Consider the following 16,220-nt stretch of genomic DNA (forward strand, 5'->3'; position numbering starts at 1 on the left):
CGGTAAAGAATAAAACCTCCACCCTCTCCTGACCAGTTTTGATTCAAAGTTTGGTTGCAAGACATAAAGGGCATTTAAGATTGCTGAAAAGCCGTATGGCCCACGCACTTCTCTGGACCAAACGGCACATGTTTTATTTCTGGACCATTGAAGAGCTCTGTACTTGGTCTACATTGTTTTGGTCCCTCGCACTGTACTAATCTGGGCCCTCAGCCTGCATTAAAAGACATGATGGAAAACGGTCACAAAAAATTCACTACTATTTTACTGTGGGGATGGAGTCACTTACTACTCCCTTTGGGAAAATCTACAAGAGAAATGTCTCTCTGACAATGACAAGTAAAACTGGGCTTCTCCTGAGTTACTAGCTTGCTTTGTCTTGTGAGCAATGTGAATCTTATGTCCACCAAAATTGTTTTTCCCTTTTTCCTTTGGCTACCAGGAAGCTTATAGCCAAAACCTGAATGCTAAATTTAGTATCTGAGTAGAACTTTTCAGCATGAACTTCTGTCTACTAATTCTATCTCTGTCCTCATATCACTACCCTATTCCTTTCCCTTTCACCCTGATTTTATCCCTAGTTTTCTCACTATGGGGAACAAGTAGAAAAAGAAGGGGAAAAGGGTAGGAAGGCAACAACTCTTTCCGTTTTTTTTGGATCATGCTGCCAGATAAATGGATGTCAGAGCATCACAGGGGTAAGAGCCAGACCTGTCCTTCTCTTCCAGGACCAGAGCCGTCTCCAGATCCCCCTCGTGCATCTTCTTCATCTCTGAAAGCTTGTTTTCCAAGCTTAACCGAAGAGCCTTCTCTGTTTCTGTTCCAGCAAAGGCCTTTTCCAGCTCTGCTTGGGCGACTTTCACATCCTAGAGTTAAATTAAACGCATTTGATGCAATTTTTCAATACAATTGGGAACACTTTGAAAGGAAATTGGATTAAAATATAAATATTTATGACTTCTTCTCCAGCACATTTCCCCTCTCTGAATTGTACTACACATGGGGAGAATCAGTAATAAATACATTCACCAGCCACTTTTCCCCTCTTGTATCCTGAAGAGTAATAGGCATTTCCAATGGAAAAGACTCTACAAGAACCGTATTTGGGGTTTTGAAAACTCTGATCAATATTTACAGTTTCAATGAGAACGAGGAGAAATGTGTCTCTCGATACCTAAACATACATAAATTCCTAGGAGTCACCATAATCCCCACGCAAATTCTTCCCACACCCCACTGCCCCCTCACTGCTTTTAAGATAATGACTACACAACTCTAAAGTGCATTTTCTGTATCTCCAAGGTGATTTAGGTGGTAAAAAACTCTTATGTTCTTCCTGAGAGCTCAGAGAAGCCAAAAAGGAAATTGCCTAAATCACGCAGGCAGCGTCTGTGTTGGGGAAAAGGGTCCTGGTGCTCAGGAAAGGGACCGAATAGCAGATGTGAGTCTCCAAGCCCTCATGCCACTGCCTCTGACTGCATCACAAAGATGAAAGGCAAATCGAGCTGGATTCAAAAGCCAGCTCTCCCACCACTTACTTGCTGGGTGACCTTGAGTAGTCCCTTAACCTCTCTGAGCCCGTTTCCCAACCTATAAAACAGGGATAACCACCGTCTCAAAGAGTTGCTGGGAGACTGTCAAATGCCTGCTGCGTCACAGGAAGCTCAAAATACGCTGGCTTCCTCTTCCCTGCCCTTCCCTCCACGGTGCTTTGAGCAAGGAGCTTTACTTATACTATCTTTGATCCTCACTCAATCCTAGAAAGTTACATACTGACAGAGAGACTAGACCAGCCCAGAATGCAGGCTCTACAGTCAGACCACCTGGCATTTACTACCTGGGTGACCTTGCGCCAAGTGACTTGGCCACTCTGTGCCTGTGTCATGTTTTTGTTTTTGTTCTTAAAAAGGGATAGTAAAAGCATTTACCTCATACGTTTACTGAAGGGATAAACTAAGTCAGTGTATGAAAAGGCTGAGAAGGGTGCCTCAGACATGGTAAGCCCCCCATAAATCGTTAGTTCACTGCGGGTACTACAATTACCCTTGCAGGGCAGACACCACTGGCCTCATTTCACAGATGAAGCAGCAGAGGCTCAGAGAAGGCAAATGTCTTCTCCAAGGTGACAAGCTAGTGATAGAGCAGGGATTCAGCCCGGTACTGTCAGTCACGCTGCTACCCTAAAACCTGGGGAAGCACTTACTGGGAAAAATAAGATGACTGAACCAACAGATTAAGTCTCTTAGAAGTCTCAGAATTACATTTTAACTAAAGTTCAGAATTCAGGCTCAGCAGACCCTCCTTTTGGTTTCAGCTCTACTGCTATGACCAACACTAAGTTTCGCAGCTCTCTGAGCCGGTCTCGTCTGTAGTTTGGACCTAGGATCTACACACCCCCAGGGGGCCGATGTGAACATGACAAATGGAAAAGACCACTATAAGCTGTAAAATACAGTACAAATGAATCTGCTCTTGGTATCTAGAAGTGCTTTGTGGTGTCATTTCTCCTCTTATCTGCTAAGAAGAATCAGGGTTTTGGGTAGAGAAACAACAGACTTCAAAGATCAAGAATTAAAAGGAACTGGTATCACTCGATGACGAGCTTAATATGGAGGAAAGCTTTTCAACATCTAGGAGATAAAGTTGTTTGGCCAAGGAGCATCCTGATTCCCACCACAGGCTGAGAATGGGGGGAAAGAAGAGCTACACACAGCGGCTCCCCGAGAGGAAGCAGGCAGTTGGCACAGGTGGGATGGAGGGATGGAGGGATGGAGGCTGGGCTCTGGGGACAGGGGCTGCGTGGCCACGCATGGCCTACGAGTCAGGAAACCTGGCTCCAGGCTTAGCTGTGTTAGGCGGGTTGCCTCCCCTCTCTGGGCCTCAGGCCTCAGCTCCCTCTTCTGTAAAGTAAAGGAACTAAACTAGATAAAAAGAAGGGTGGTGTTGCAGTCAGGACACAGGCTGTAAAATCAGCTGTTGTAACTTAAATCCGGGACTAAACGTGGACTAGTTAGTATTTCTCTCTGTACTTCCGTGTCCTCATCTAGAGGATGGAGACGATAAAGGCCAGCGTGCAGGGTATAAGGGTATAAATTCCATACGCAAAGTGCCTAGACCAGGGTTGGAGCGCAAGAGGTGCTCAGCAACGGGGGGCTCTTCTCCCTGCTGAAACCCTGACAGTTTATGACAAGAGGAACAAAATTCTGCCCACTCGGTTACGAACCCGCTGTAGGAAACACATTCTCCTCAGGGCTTTCAGACTTGCCTCTCTTTTTTTTTTGGCTGCACCACGCAGCATGCGGGATCTGGTTCCCCGACCAGGGATCAAACCCACACCCCCTGCAGTGGAAGCACAGAGTCTTAACCACTGGACGGCCAGGGAAGTCCGGACTTGCCTCTTCTAAAAGGAGTATTCTCTTGGTTAGGAGCTCTTCGACCTGCCGCACCTTCTTCTGAGCATCTTCCTTCACCCGCTGAATTTCAGAGCCACCCCCTGCGGTGAGGCTCTCAACTGCTTTGCTGCGAAAAGAGGCAAAGGCATAAAATGCACAAGAGTGACAGTCAGATGGTGATTCCAACCGCTCCAAAGAGACAAAGAGTATTTGTTGGTCACTTCTCCCACAGACCTGTGCTGAGCTTTTTTTTTTTTTAAATTAAGATTTGTAATTCAAAAGCACAGATAATGCAATATATAAATATATCAAGTCAACCGTGCAGTATACCTTGAACTTACACAATGTTATATGCCAGTTACATCTCAATTAAAACACATATATAGGGGCTTCCCTGGTGGCGCAGTGGTTAAGAATCCGCCTGCCAACGCAAGGGACACGGGTTCGAGCCCTGGTCCGGGAAGATCCCACGTGCCGCAGAGCAGCTAAGCCCATGCGCCACAACTACTGAACCTGCGCTCTAGAGCCCACGAGCCACAACTGCTGAGCCCGCGTGCCACAACTACTGAAGCCCGTGTGCCTAGAGCCCGTGCCCTGCAACAAGATGGAGCTACCGCAATGAGAAGCCCGCACACCACAACGAAGACCCAATGCAGCCAAAAATAAATTAAATAAATTTTTTTAAAAAATAAATAAATAAAACACATATATATGATATATACATATAGTTCGCATACTATCCAGTGATCTTCTTAGGGTCAACTCCTAGAAAGGGAATTACTAGGTTAAAGGATAAGCTCGTTTTTAAGACACTCGACAGCTACTGCCGAATTCCCCACCACGAAACTTCCGATAAAGCACACCTCCACCGGCGGCAGGAAAGGCAGGGCGCTGGTGTGACAAACCAGTGCGCAAGGAGCTGGAGACAACGAAAATAAACCTGCAGGTAAAGGTCTTCTGCCACTGGAGGGAGGAGCATCTCAAACACAGCACGACCACTCGGCAAGCACGAGCGGCAACTGAGGGCCTGAGGAGAGGAGGTTACCCGCCCTCCACCACCTCCAACATAACAGGCAGACTTCACATCGCCGGGCATCGTGGAACATTCTCTCTGCTTGACCAGCATGGTGGGGCTGGCCCACCAACACCAGACACAGCGCTACGACCACAGACGCCTTTCATTTTGGTTCTCGAAAAACAGCGCCGGATGTGAATTTGTGAGACACAGACTCAGAGGCAGGTCTCATCAGATTTCTAAAATGACTGCGGGTTTCCAGAAGGCAGAATGATGAAGGAGACGGCTCCACCTAAAGCTAGCTTTTCAGAAAAGCTGCAAAAGGGTAAGTCTATTCACCACCAGCCTCCCATGCCCTACTTTAAGGGTATATAACATTTTTCCAACCAGGGGCCACGTGATCAGACACTCACATGCACAGGCCATGTGAATTTCTGACTGAGAACAATGCAAAGTCAAGAGGGCCATCCTTGCTGCCTGGAACATGAGTCGCCTGCAAATAAAGACTTTATTCATATCTTGTTTCCTTTCACCAATAAGCCTTCAGAAGGCCCCAGTGTCATGATATCATTTTAATGGAATTCAATGTGAACAATTGGAAAGAAAGAACAGGGGCTCTGAGGCTGAACAGATCTGCTTCCAAATTTTGACTCTATTATGTCCTCAGCGTGACTCTGGGTAAATTACCTCTTACACCTCAGTTTCCTCATTTGAAAAATGAGATGATTACCTCTTAGAACTAATGTGCTAACACATGTGGTGGCCGTAGCGCGGTGCCCTTCCTCTCTGATCTGAGTGCTGCCTGCTGGCCTGTTGTCCCCGAGGCCACCGCAGCACTGGCCCCTGCTGCGCCGCTGTAGGAGGCCTCGTTCCACCGCCTCTGCTGGCATCTGAGCTGAGAATGGATCCTCTCTGGCCAGAACTAAGACCACCACGGTCACCTCCTGATCACTGCTATGAAACGTCCTGAGCCGCCACTCCCTCAGCTCATTTCCTGATCAGTACTGTCTGGAATTCACAATGATTCACAATCACTTCCACCACTCCTCAAGGGGCATTATACATGGCTGGAAGATTTCTGTACTAGAAGCTTTTCCCTCCTGAGCCTTGGACACAGGATTTTTCCAGTCCCAAATTTCCACTAACCACCGGAAATGTTTTAGCCCTTGGGCTTCATAGAGACTTCTCTAGAAAATGGCCCGCTCGACTGCCTCCCCCTCCCCCCGCCTCCACCACCCAGCACGTGCAAATACACCGGCTCCCTCCTATCAGCCCAGATCAAACATTTCTGTTTTGCAGTCTGAATCATATACATCGTCGAGGGGCTGACTACAATTTTTAACAAGTACTGGTATTATTCAGTTTGGCTGCACTTTAGTTACATCAATAAAATATATTCCCAATAACAAATGTTCCAACTTTTCATTTATCATCTTTGTATCTCTGTAGCAATAAAATTTATACTCAGCAGTATGGCGCAATTTTCCCCTACTGATGGAATTATTGTTTTTGTTTGTGTTTTAAAGCCACAGAGATAAAATTTACTCCCGACAATATGTCTGCTTTCGTTTTTAATGCCCCCTTACTGTAAGTGAGAAATACAAGAATAGAAAGCCGGCAAACTATATACTTACTCCAGAGCAAGGCAGAGCGAGCTCAGACCAGGCCAGTCCCAGTTCTGTCACCAACCTGGGCAAGACTTCCTACTCCTCTGAGCCTCAGTTTTCTTTCCACTCAAATGGGAACACTGGCTGCCTCAAACAGCTGTTGTAAAATCAACTGCAATAAAGCATGTCAAGTGCCAGGCGCAGGGTTTGGGGCAAAGCAGGATCTCAGTAAACATTCGTTCTCTCCTTCTGCCCTTTCTCTCTTTACAGAATCTGGGGCAACAGATGAGATAGACAGCAAGGCCTAAGGAGAGGAAAGGTTTACAGAAACTGGTCTAATCCAGCTTTCCACCCAATACAAGACAGAACTGTCTATAAACACCACCCTCACTACCCTTTCTAACCCTCAACATTTCCTCTTGACTCTTTCCATTCTAATTATAGTTTTTTAGAAAAAGCAGGGGCTTTTCCTGTGACAGGTGCTGGGCATTTCGGGGTAAAGAAAGGCACCTTTAGCAGACGTGTGGTGGACAGGGCACCTAGCCCGTGGCAGGTAATTCTCACAAAGGCCCCATGAAGTAGGAACAGCTGAGAAGCCAAGACTCAGAAGCCAAAGACCCACCTACTGGCAGAGCCAACCCAGAGCCCCTGCCCCTTCCACTGGCCCCATCTCCACTCAAGTAGGGGAGCAGGCTCTTGGCCTCACAAGATGTACAGTCATGTTAGAGAAGTGAGAATCACATACAGGAAAATAAAGAACATGAAACCTAGTGCTAGGCTAAAAGTCAGGGACTTGAGTTCTAATCCCAGCTCTGATCTTTCTAAGTGATTTTGTCATGGTCCTTCCCGTCCCCAGGCCTAAGTTCCCCCCGCTACAAAAGGTTTTCCTAGAAAGTTGCCTAGCTCCCAGGATAATGATGGAATGTATCAATAAATGGATGTGAAAGCGTTTTATAAACTGTAAAGTGTTACATACACATGGGATTGCCATTATATGCCAGGGCAGTCTGTACAGAGGTTGAGGTGTGGACCACGGGCAGCCACGGGACTCAGCATAAGCCTTTATGGAGGGGAGGCGACAGGAAAGGCATCTGGGCCAGGAGGGGACGGGAAGCAGAAGAGACCTGCCAAGGCAAAGCTAGAGCAGCAGGGGCAGGACATTTTCAGTACCTGTGCACTACTGGGATAAAGTGTTGGTGGAGAGAAAGCTGGAGCAGTGAAGTCACTGTGACTTTCTTAAACAGAACCCCTGCCCTAGAAGGCATCCTTGACATCGCCCTTCCCACCATTACCAAGCCCTGTGGACTTTGCTTCCCAACCATCTCCCCAGTCCCCCCAGGCAGCTCATCACGAATCTCTTGCCTAAACTACTGGCCCAGCCTCCTAACTCGACTCCCTGCTTCCACCCTGGCTCCCTCCACAAAACATTCCCCACTCAGCCACCAGAGTGACCTTTGAAAAAACAAAGCCCTGATTGTGTCAGCTGCTTAAAACCCATGACTGTTTTCCATCTGATCTCAGGATAAAGACCAAAATCTCTAGTGAGGCCTCAAGACCCTGCAAGACAAGACCGAGCCCCCTAGACGTGTCGTATCTCCTGAGACCTGCACATTCCCTCCTCCTTCAACACCTTCTCCACCCTTTCCCCCTGGTCAAGGCCTACTTACCGCCAGATCCAATCTCATCTCAAATGCCACCTTCCCGACCACACACCTACAGCTACGGACCTATTCCTGCTGCTCTAACTCTCCTAGCTTCCTCCCTTTCGCTCACAGCTCTTTTCCCAACTTGTATTTATATATCTATTACTCCAAGTATTCTATCCCGATCACTCCTTCCAGAATGTAAGCCCCATGTGTCTGTCTGGATCACGGCTCTATTTCCAGGAACCTAGGCCAGTGCCACACACGACAACTGCTTGATAAATATTTTCTGAATAAATTAATAAAGCTGGTCAGACCAAAAAGGGCCTTGGACACCAGTCGGGGCAGCTGGAAAATCTGTGCATACAAACACGGGCACCAGCCCCCAAACGCTCAGCTCGGTGCGCTGGTACTGAGGCATGCACGTGGCCTTTTTGAGTCCGGGTTTCCATGTGCACACGCCTAGCTAGAAACAAGTCCTGGCTGAGATCTGCAGCAGGCAGGGTGAACAGAGTAGGAAACAGATAGAATTCTGCTACTGACTTCTAGGCTTGGTAAAGTCAATTTGACTTCCTGCCCAGAGAACGATGTGCTTCCAAACAACAACAACAAAGGCAACCAACAAAAACAACGTGTTAAGGGAATTCCCTGGCAGTCCAGTGGTTAGGACTCGGCGCTTTCACTGCCTTGAGCCCGGGTTTGATGGGGAACAAAGATCACGCAAGCCCAGCAGCATGGCCAAAAAAAAAAAAAAAAAAAGTGTCAATCTAGTTTGTTCATTCATTCATTCATCACTCACTCACTCAGAAAATACCACGTGTGCACAGTCAGCGTAACTCAGAGAAGCCTGGGCCAGGGAACCTCTAGTCTACTGAGAGCTCACAGCAGTCCATGCCGGCTGCTGGCTGTGTGACAATAAAAGGAATTGTGTGGCCTGGCCCAGAGCAGCAAAGCTGTGCCCTAGGCCAAAGGCCCTATGCCCCTGGGCAGCCGTACCCAGCAGGAGCTCTGCTGCTAGGACAGATGAAGCGTTCCCATGTAAGCTTCCAGCCAGGTCCTTGGTGGGTCAACTCTGGGAAGTCTTACTCCTCTCTCACCAAGCGAAACTCAGCACACTTTGGTGCCTCACCCCGTGCCCACAAACGCCCTCTGTCACTGCACCTCCAGCATACCCCGTTCACAGGCTCACCCGTCTCCAATGAGCTCCTGAGGGAAGGGACATCTCTTCTCAAGTCCTCAGCGTGTGGCACACTTACGTGAGAAATGTTTACAAATGAATGAATGACCAACTGAGTCACAGACTGTATCCTCTGAACTGTGCTTGTTGTTCAATAAATATTTAAATTAATTAACTGATTGATTGACTAAGGTAATAGTTTTCAAATTTTTTAAAGCAGTAGAACCCCTCTTATAAACTAAATATTACAAGGGACCCTAGTACATAAAACACATACAAGAACGAGTTCCTCCGGCTGAAGCCCCACCCTCTGCCCCCCTGCCTCACCCACCGCAGGAGTCCTTCAGGTCCCCGAGGCCCCCCAGCCTTTCACAGCAATGAAGATGAAGGAGCTGCTGATGTAACTGACAACAGGGATGGATTTCACAGACACATGGCTAAGCAAAGAGGCCAGACACAAAAGGGCGGGTGCACAGTGTACGATTCCTTTTCTATACAGTTCAAAACCAGGCAGAACTAAGCAATGCGGATGCTAGCGGTGAGCAGCGGTTATCTTTGAGGGAGAAGGTAAGTTCTGGGAGCACAAAGGAAGTGCCCGGGGGGCTGGTGATGTTCTGGTTTCTGATCTGGAAGGTGGCCCACAGCTGTGCCTGCTTTGTGAAAATCATCATGCTGTATGTACACTTACAATCGGTTCATCTTCCTGTAAGTATGTTACATTTTAAAAGTTTGTTGAAAAATAATTAAATAAAAATGTAAATTTCCTCGCGGTCCTCAGAGCCCCGCTGGAGAAGAACTGGCTTAGAAACACAAGGTTCTCTTGTACCGACGCACCCAGCCTCCACCACCAGAACCCTGGGCGACCTGTGAGCTCGCGGCAGGGGGACAGGTACTCACGAGGCTTTGAGGAGCAGCCGCTCTCTCTCCTGGAGCTCCAGCTTCAGACTCTCTACTTCCACCTTGAGCTCGATGTTCTTCCAGACAAGATTAGGAAAGAAAAGAAACAGTGTGAAGCACAGGACATCCGAATGCCTATAGTGGGAAACCTGCTTTCAGCACGGACTGGCTCCGTGATGCTCATAATAGACGGATATTAGATTCAAACCCTAATTAGCCTCTGGGCACAGGGAAAAGGGAATTACTGAACACTGGTGGGCTCCAAAGAAGGCCCTGGATTTCTCAAGGCTTGGAACAATTATGTAAATTTTCCAAGCTTCTAAGAGCCAGAGCATTCAAACGTTCAGGCATAAATGTCATACAAGTGAGGCTGATTTAAAAATTGTTTGCCCTCCACCAGGCAAGTTTACAATCAATTCTGCAGCTTGCTTTTACCATTCCAAGGCAATTACTTCTGGTTGTTTGCAATCATGCATGTGGTGGTGTAGCAGCGGGAATGTGTTACAGCATCAAAAACATAAAACCTGTGGATGGATGAGCAGGAAGCCACATCACTGCCTGTCTCATTTCAGTGTAAGATCTCAGGGTGCTCCCTTCCCAAAGGGCCGTGACCACATAGGGCCCGCTGTCTAGAGGGGACACCACAGTGTTCCCCAGCCGTCTTCCTCGTAAGTGACTGGAACAAAGGGAGACACACATGGTCCTGGGCTTGTAACTCACGTGAGAATCCAAAGACAGACTCTTTGGCACACGGGTCACAACATGAGGCAGCGGGGAGAGATCAGCTTCGCAAACCAGTCCACAGATGTACCCCAGACGGAATATTAGGTGAATTCATGCAGTAAAGAGGAAGGTCTGAGTGCGCAGCCTGCAGGGGACTGCTGTAAATCCAAGATTTCTCTAATCTTGCTCCTGCTTTATTTTAATAATTTATGCCAACTTTACATTTTATTCCATACTACATGTGTATTATTTTAAATAAAAATACCATTTCCGGTAAAATTTACAATCTCCGAGGACAGGTCTACCTCCTTTTAGCCAAGGAGCCCTGGGGGGAAGAACACCCCTGACTGAGAAGTCAGCCAGAATGGAAAGACCACAGCCTTGAGACTAGAAGGACCTGGCTTCAAATTCTGCCTCCACTCCTCCCCAGGAGGAAACCGTGGCAAGTCAGTGGATACTCGTTTATTTACTCATTCCTTCACTTCACAGACATACACCAACCCCTGTGACAGGCCAAGCACAGGCTAAGCACCAAGGCCACCACGGTAGACGAGGCAGACGCAGGCCCTGCCTTCCTGCTCACACCCAATATGAAAGTGCGAGTGCGAGCCTGTAACTGTCCTTAGAAACACAAGCCCAGGAGGTCAGAGAGCAGGTGTCTCCTTTCGGATCCCTCAAGTGTCACACGAAAAACATGAAGCCCACCTGACATGGTGGATTTGAGGATTGAATGAACTAACAAATGAGAAGAGGCTACGAGACAAGGCTCAGACTGTGTTATTTTTTTCACTGTCAAACAACAGGAACTAAAGAAGTCATCTCTGCAGCAGAACTTTTTCTAGAAGAAACTGATCTTGGCATAAAGGACACTGAGTGACAGTGCACAATGTCTTCAACTGTGGTTTTGTGAAAACTGCAGAAACACCCTTCAAAGAGAAGATTCCTGTTCCAGCTCTCTGAAGGGCAGAGGGCTTCTATGTAACAGCTGATATCATGTTCTAAGTGCTTTGCTTTCTGATGAACCAATTGGCACCCCAGCCCAGCAAATTTAAAAGAATGGACTGCTAACAGGTCCACTGGACTTTTTTTTGCAAGCTCAATACTTCAAGTTATAAACTTATATACATGGCGACCATAGTGTCTAAACCAAAAATCAAGACACCTTATAAGCATAAAATGGAATATCACTATAAAAAAGAATGAAGAAGCTCTTAAACCACTATTAAGGAAAGATATTCAAGATACTGTTAAGGAAAAATGCGAGGTGCAAAGCGAACATGCTCGCATTTATGTAAAAAGGGGGTCTGTACACATGTACGTACACACACAGTGCTTGCTTGTGTACACATAAAATTTCTCTGCCTGAGGAATGAATGATATTGGTTAGATCCACGGAATCTAGGAGACAAGGGTGGAAGAAAGTCTTTCCAGTGTATACCTTTTACGCTTTTTGATTTTGAACCATGTACACCTATCCAAAAAATTAAAATTTAAATAAAAGTGTAATTAAATCAAGTCATCTAGCCAAACAGTGGAAAAGAAGAGCTGAAACCGTGTAGTAGAATGAGGTAGGCAGACCCGGGCCCAAAACCCATCTCACACAGCAGCTATACGACAGGGAGCAAGCTGCTGATCTTCCCTGAGCTTCAGCTGCCTCTCCTGCAAGGTGAGGACCACCTCCATTGTACAGGACTGTCTTGAGAATTAAAACAAGCTGCTGAATGCACAAATGCCCAGGACAGGTGCCCGACCAGGAGTAGGCAATTAACTTACTTTGATGTCCTAACACCCATATTCGTTCTGAGATACACGATAATCATACTTGCATACAAAATCTTTTCCGTTACTGGGTTTTCTTTAAAATTCTGATTGCACCACTACTTCCTTCCAGAGATAGGGGAGACCCTCACTGTCCTTCTCTCCCACAATAAAGAAAGAGAAATCGCGTCTTGAGGGACAAGGGAGCTTTTCAATGGTTGAAAAGGCCCAGAAGTACAGTACAATCCCTCTTCAAGACAAGCCCATTTAAGTCCATCCGCTAAAACTCAAGGAGAGTTCTTTTTCCTCCTTCAAAAGCTTCCACTGGTGCAAACTTCCAAATAGAAAAAATGGAAGAATTCTCAGGCCAAGGGCTAATCTCCTAGAGAAAGTCAAGAAACGGGCACTAAAATATTGTTTGTACTCATGTCTCTTCGAGAAAGCCAAGTTCTTTTTTCAACTTTCAGAACCAAGGTTTGTTTTCACGCAGAGACCTCCAGGTCAAGACTTGAGATAGGAATAGACTCTTTCTTCTGACAGTGATAAGCAAGCACACCAGGAATACAGAAGAGTCAGATCACAGGAAAAATGACAAGCCTACCTTCGGGCCGCCCACGGAAGCCCCAAGAAGACAGTGATGATCATTGTCAAGCGCTGACTGGGTGCTGAGGCTTTTCATCTGTCAACTCATTTTAATCCACACAAATAACCCCAAGACAGAGGGATTATCACTTAACTCTGGAAGCAAGCCCAGAGAGCTGAAGTGACTTGCCTACAGTTACACAAGTTAGTGAGTAACAATAGGATTCAATTCCAAAGACATTCTACCATTTCACTGTCTTTGTCTAAATTATAAATAATGAGAAAAAGGCAATTGAGATATGGTAAATCAGAATGCCCACTTTAAGAAGAGAGAAGGACTCCCTTAAAATTAATCTTGTATCGCCTTTTGCTTAATATTAAGGTCATCCTATTATCTCTTCATGCTCCCTGTAATCAATTCAAATGAAGTGAAAGCAGTGCTCTCTACTCATGCCAACTCTGAGAACAAATATTAATCAAACTTCTGCTTGGAATGACTGTTAGAAAAGACACTGGGAATGGCGGCAAGAAGCGGGGCACTCACAGTTTTGTAGACGTGTTCAGTGGGGCCATCAAATTCCTGTTGCATCCTTTCCTCGAGGAAATAGATGCGGAGCTTTAGGTTAAAGTTTTCTTTCTTCAATTCAGTGATTTGCTAGAAAATAAGAACAGATGGGTCATCAGAAGTAAGATCCAAGGGACAATACCTGCATGAATCCCCATAGCTTCCAAGGCTACAAATGGAGTAAAAGCTTACCGTTGCTATAACTGTACTAACCCAGAAGTAAGAGCCAAACTCAGGACCATCTGAGCACTGAAATGAATGATGACTGAGTGGAGAGAGGATTCATGACTCCACACTGACAGTGAGTAAACAGGTAAAGAAAGAAAAGGAAAGGAAAAGGGGAAGCTCTTCTTTACAAAAGAAATCCAGTTAATAAATGTAGAAGAATAACAGGAAGAGAAAATCACCCTATACAACTGCTATGGCAATAACTGACTCAGGCAGGAATCATCAATGCGTAAAGCGTCAGGTGAAAGAACGCTGGAAGCCACGATATTCCCACTGTCTCAAGATACCACCCCACAGATGGCTTGTTATTTACAAAAGGAGAGTATCTTCACAATTTAGAAACCTACTAGACACCACCCTAATCAAGAGAATGAATATATTTAATACCACCTCCTGGTGGAACAAAATGACATCTCGTGCCTCCTGAACTAAATCACTGAAAGTAAGCAATTGCATTTAAAATGTTAAAACACCTACAGTCTTTTTGTTTTTTCTTCTCGCACCTCACCATTTGCAGGATCTTAGTTCCCCGATCAGGGGTCAAACCCAGGCCCGGCAGTGAAAGCACCGAGCCCTAACCACTGGACCGCCAGGGAACTCCCAAAATGCCTACAACCTTTAACTTGCGTCTAATCAAGAGTTGTCAATCAAACAAATCCAAATTGAAAGACATTCTACAAACAACGGGCCTGGACTCTTCAAAAATTTTAATGACAATCTTAAGGCAAAAATGGCTGGGGGACTCTTCTAAATAAGTGGAGGTAATAGAGGCCTGACTACTAAGTACAGTGAAATCATATAGTGAATCTTGAAATTTTTTTAAGCTCTATGGAGATAACTGGGGGAATCTGAATAACAATTTTATATAAGGTAAGAGTATTATGATTTTGTAGGAGAATATCCTAAGTAAGAGATACATGCTGAAGTACTTAAGGGTGCTGTCACATGCCTGCAACTAGCTCTCTAATAAGTGGGGAGGGAGGGAAAAAAAAGAGATAAAGCAGATGTAGCAAAATATTAATTGATAAATCTAGATGAAGAATATATGGTTGTTTGTTGTACTATTTTGCAACTTTTCCATAAGTTTAAGATTTGTTAAAATTAAAAGTTGGAAATTAAAAAAAAAACAGATTAAGAAAACTAGTATTTACCAAGACCCTGCTATGTAAGAGACACTGAGCTTAGGTAATTTAAATACAATATCTGCACCCCTAAAACAACTCTGAGAGCAGATTACCCCCGCTATACACATGATCAAAAATCACATAACCAGTGGAAAAGCTGAGATTCATATCCTGCCCTGTCTGGCTCCAGTGACTATGATGTGTCAAGTAAACCTCACTGCCTACAGAAAACACCTGATTTACTTGTGTGTAACATCCAGCAAGCTTTCTAAAGCAGGTTAACCTAACTCCAAGAACAGAAATTAGCATACACACTAAAGCTACTTATATTCACTTTTTTTTTTTTTTGCATCATGCGGGCCTCTCACTGTTGTGGCCTCTCCGATTGCGAGGCACAGGCTCCAGACGTGCAGGCTCAGCGGCCATGGCTCACGGGCCCAGCCGCTCCGCGGCATGTGGGATCTTCCTGGACCGGGGCACGAACCCGTGTCCCCTGCATCGGCAGGTGGACTCTCAACCACTGCGCCACCAGGGAAGCCCTATGTTCACTTTTTTGATAATTTATTGAACCGTTCTCACGTGATTTAAACGTGCTCCTACATGTATGTTACAGTTCATTTTTCACATTTTTGAAAGTCAACAGTCCATGGTTATAAGTAAATTATGATATGGCCACTCAACAGAATCTTATGGAGCCACTAAAAAGAATAAGAGATCACTCTGTGTACTCAAAGGAAGTTATCAAGACACACTGTTAAACAAAAACACTATGGTATAGAATATTATATGTGACAGGCTACCATTGTGAAAAGTAAGGGGAAGATATGCTTACTTGCTTGATATAAATGGTATGTATCTGGAAGTATATGCTATACAACCTTTTTACCTTTTGAATTTTTTTAGTATAAATTTCCTAACAAAAAATAACTTAAAAATAATATTAGATGAAGGCATCCTTTTTAAAGACTATTTGAACTGTGAAGAGACTGCTGATGATGTTGTATTAAACCCAGTGTGTCTGCCCAGGCCATAACTTATGCATCTGTTGTTCCCCTTCCATTCTCCAAGTCACTACTCCAGCTCAGTTCTCAAAGGCAAAGCAGAAAGATCAGGGGCTTTGGAGACAACACTAAGTTCAATCCTAACGCTTCTCATAGAGTAACCCTAGATTTGCTACCTTTCAGAGCCTCAGTTTCTTCACTTATAATATAGAGATAATACGCTTTTGTCAGTACTAAATGAAATAAAATACTGTATAGAGGATGCCTAAGACAGGGTCAACAAAAGGCACAAAGAATGAGGAATAAATTATATGATTTGATTATATCAAAATGTAAGACTTCTAACTACAAAAAGACTCATAAACATGGTTTAAAGTCAAGTGATTAAGGTGTTGGCAAAATGCCAAGACATAGGGTGCACTGTCTTGAAATGAATGGCAAAATAAAGTCTCAGCAGAGAAACAGAGAACGTAGAAAAGAACCAAATAAAAATTTTAGAAATGGAAAA

General features: G+C 45.2%; 1 protein-coding gene across 7 annotated transcripts in view; it reads right to left on the minus strand.

Moving 5' to 3' along the window:
* CDK5RAP2 (CDK5 regulatory subunit associated protein 2) overlaps positions 1-16,220 on the minus strand; it is a 181,417-nt gene that overhangs the window by 135,820 nt on the left and 29,377 nt on the right. For all 7 annotated transcript variants that reach the window (XM_073806488.1, XM_073806489.1, XM_073806487.1 and 4 more), the window contains 4 exons: positions 13,339-13,449; positions 9,732-9,808; positions 3,396-3,519; positions 712-866 (listed from right to left, as the gene is read on the minus strand). In XM_073806488.1, coding sequence (XP_073662589.1) covers positions 712-866; positions 3,396-3,519; positions 9,732-9,808; positions 13,339-13,449 — 467 coding nt within the window. The remainder of the gene's footprint in view (positions 1-711; positions 867-3,395; positions 3,520-9,731; positions 9,809-13,338; positions 13,450-16,220) is intronic.

The sequence above is a fragment of the Tursiops truncatus genome, chromosome 6 (genome assembly GCF_011762595.2).
Source record: "Tursiops truncatus isolate mTurTru1 chromosome 6, mTurTru1.mat.Y, whole genome shotgun sequence".
NCBI classification, from domain to species: Eukaryota; Metazoa; Chordata; class Mammalia; order Artiodactyla; family Delphinidae; genus Tursiops; species Tursiops truncatus.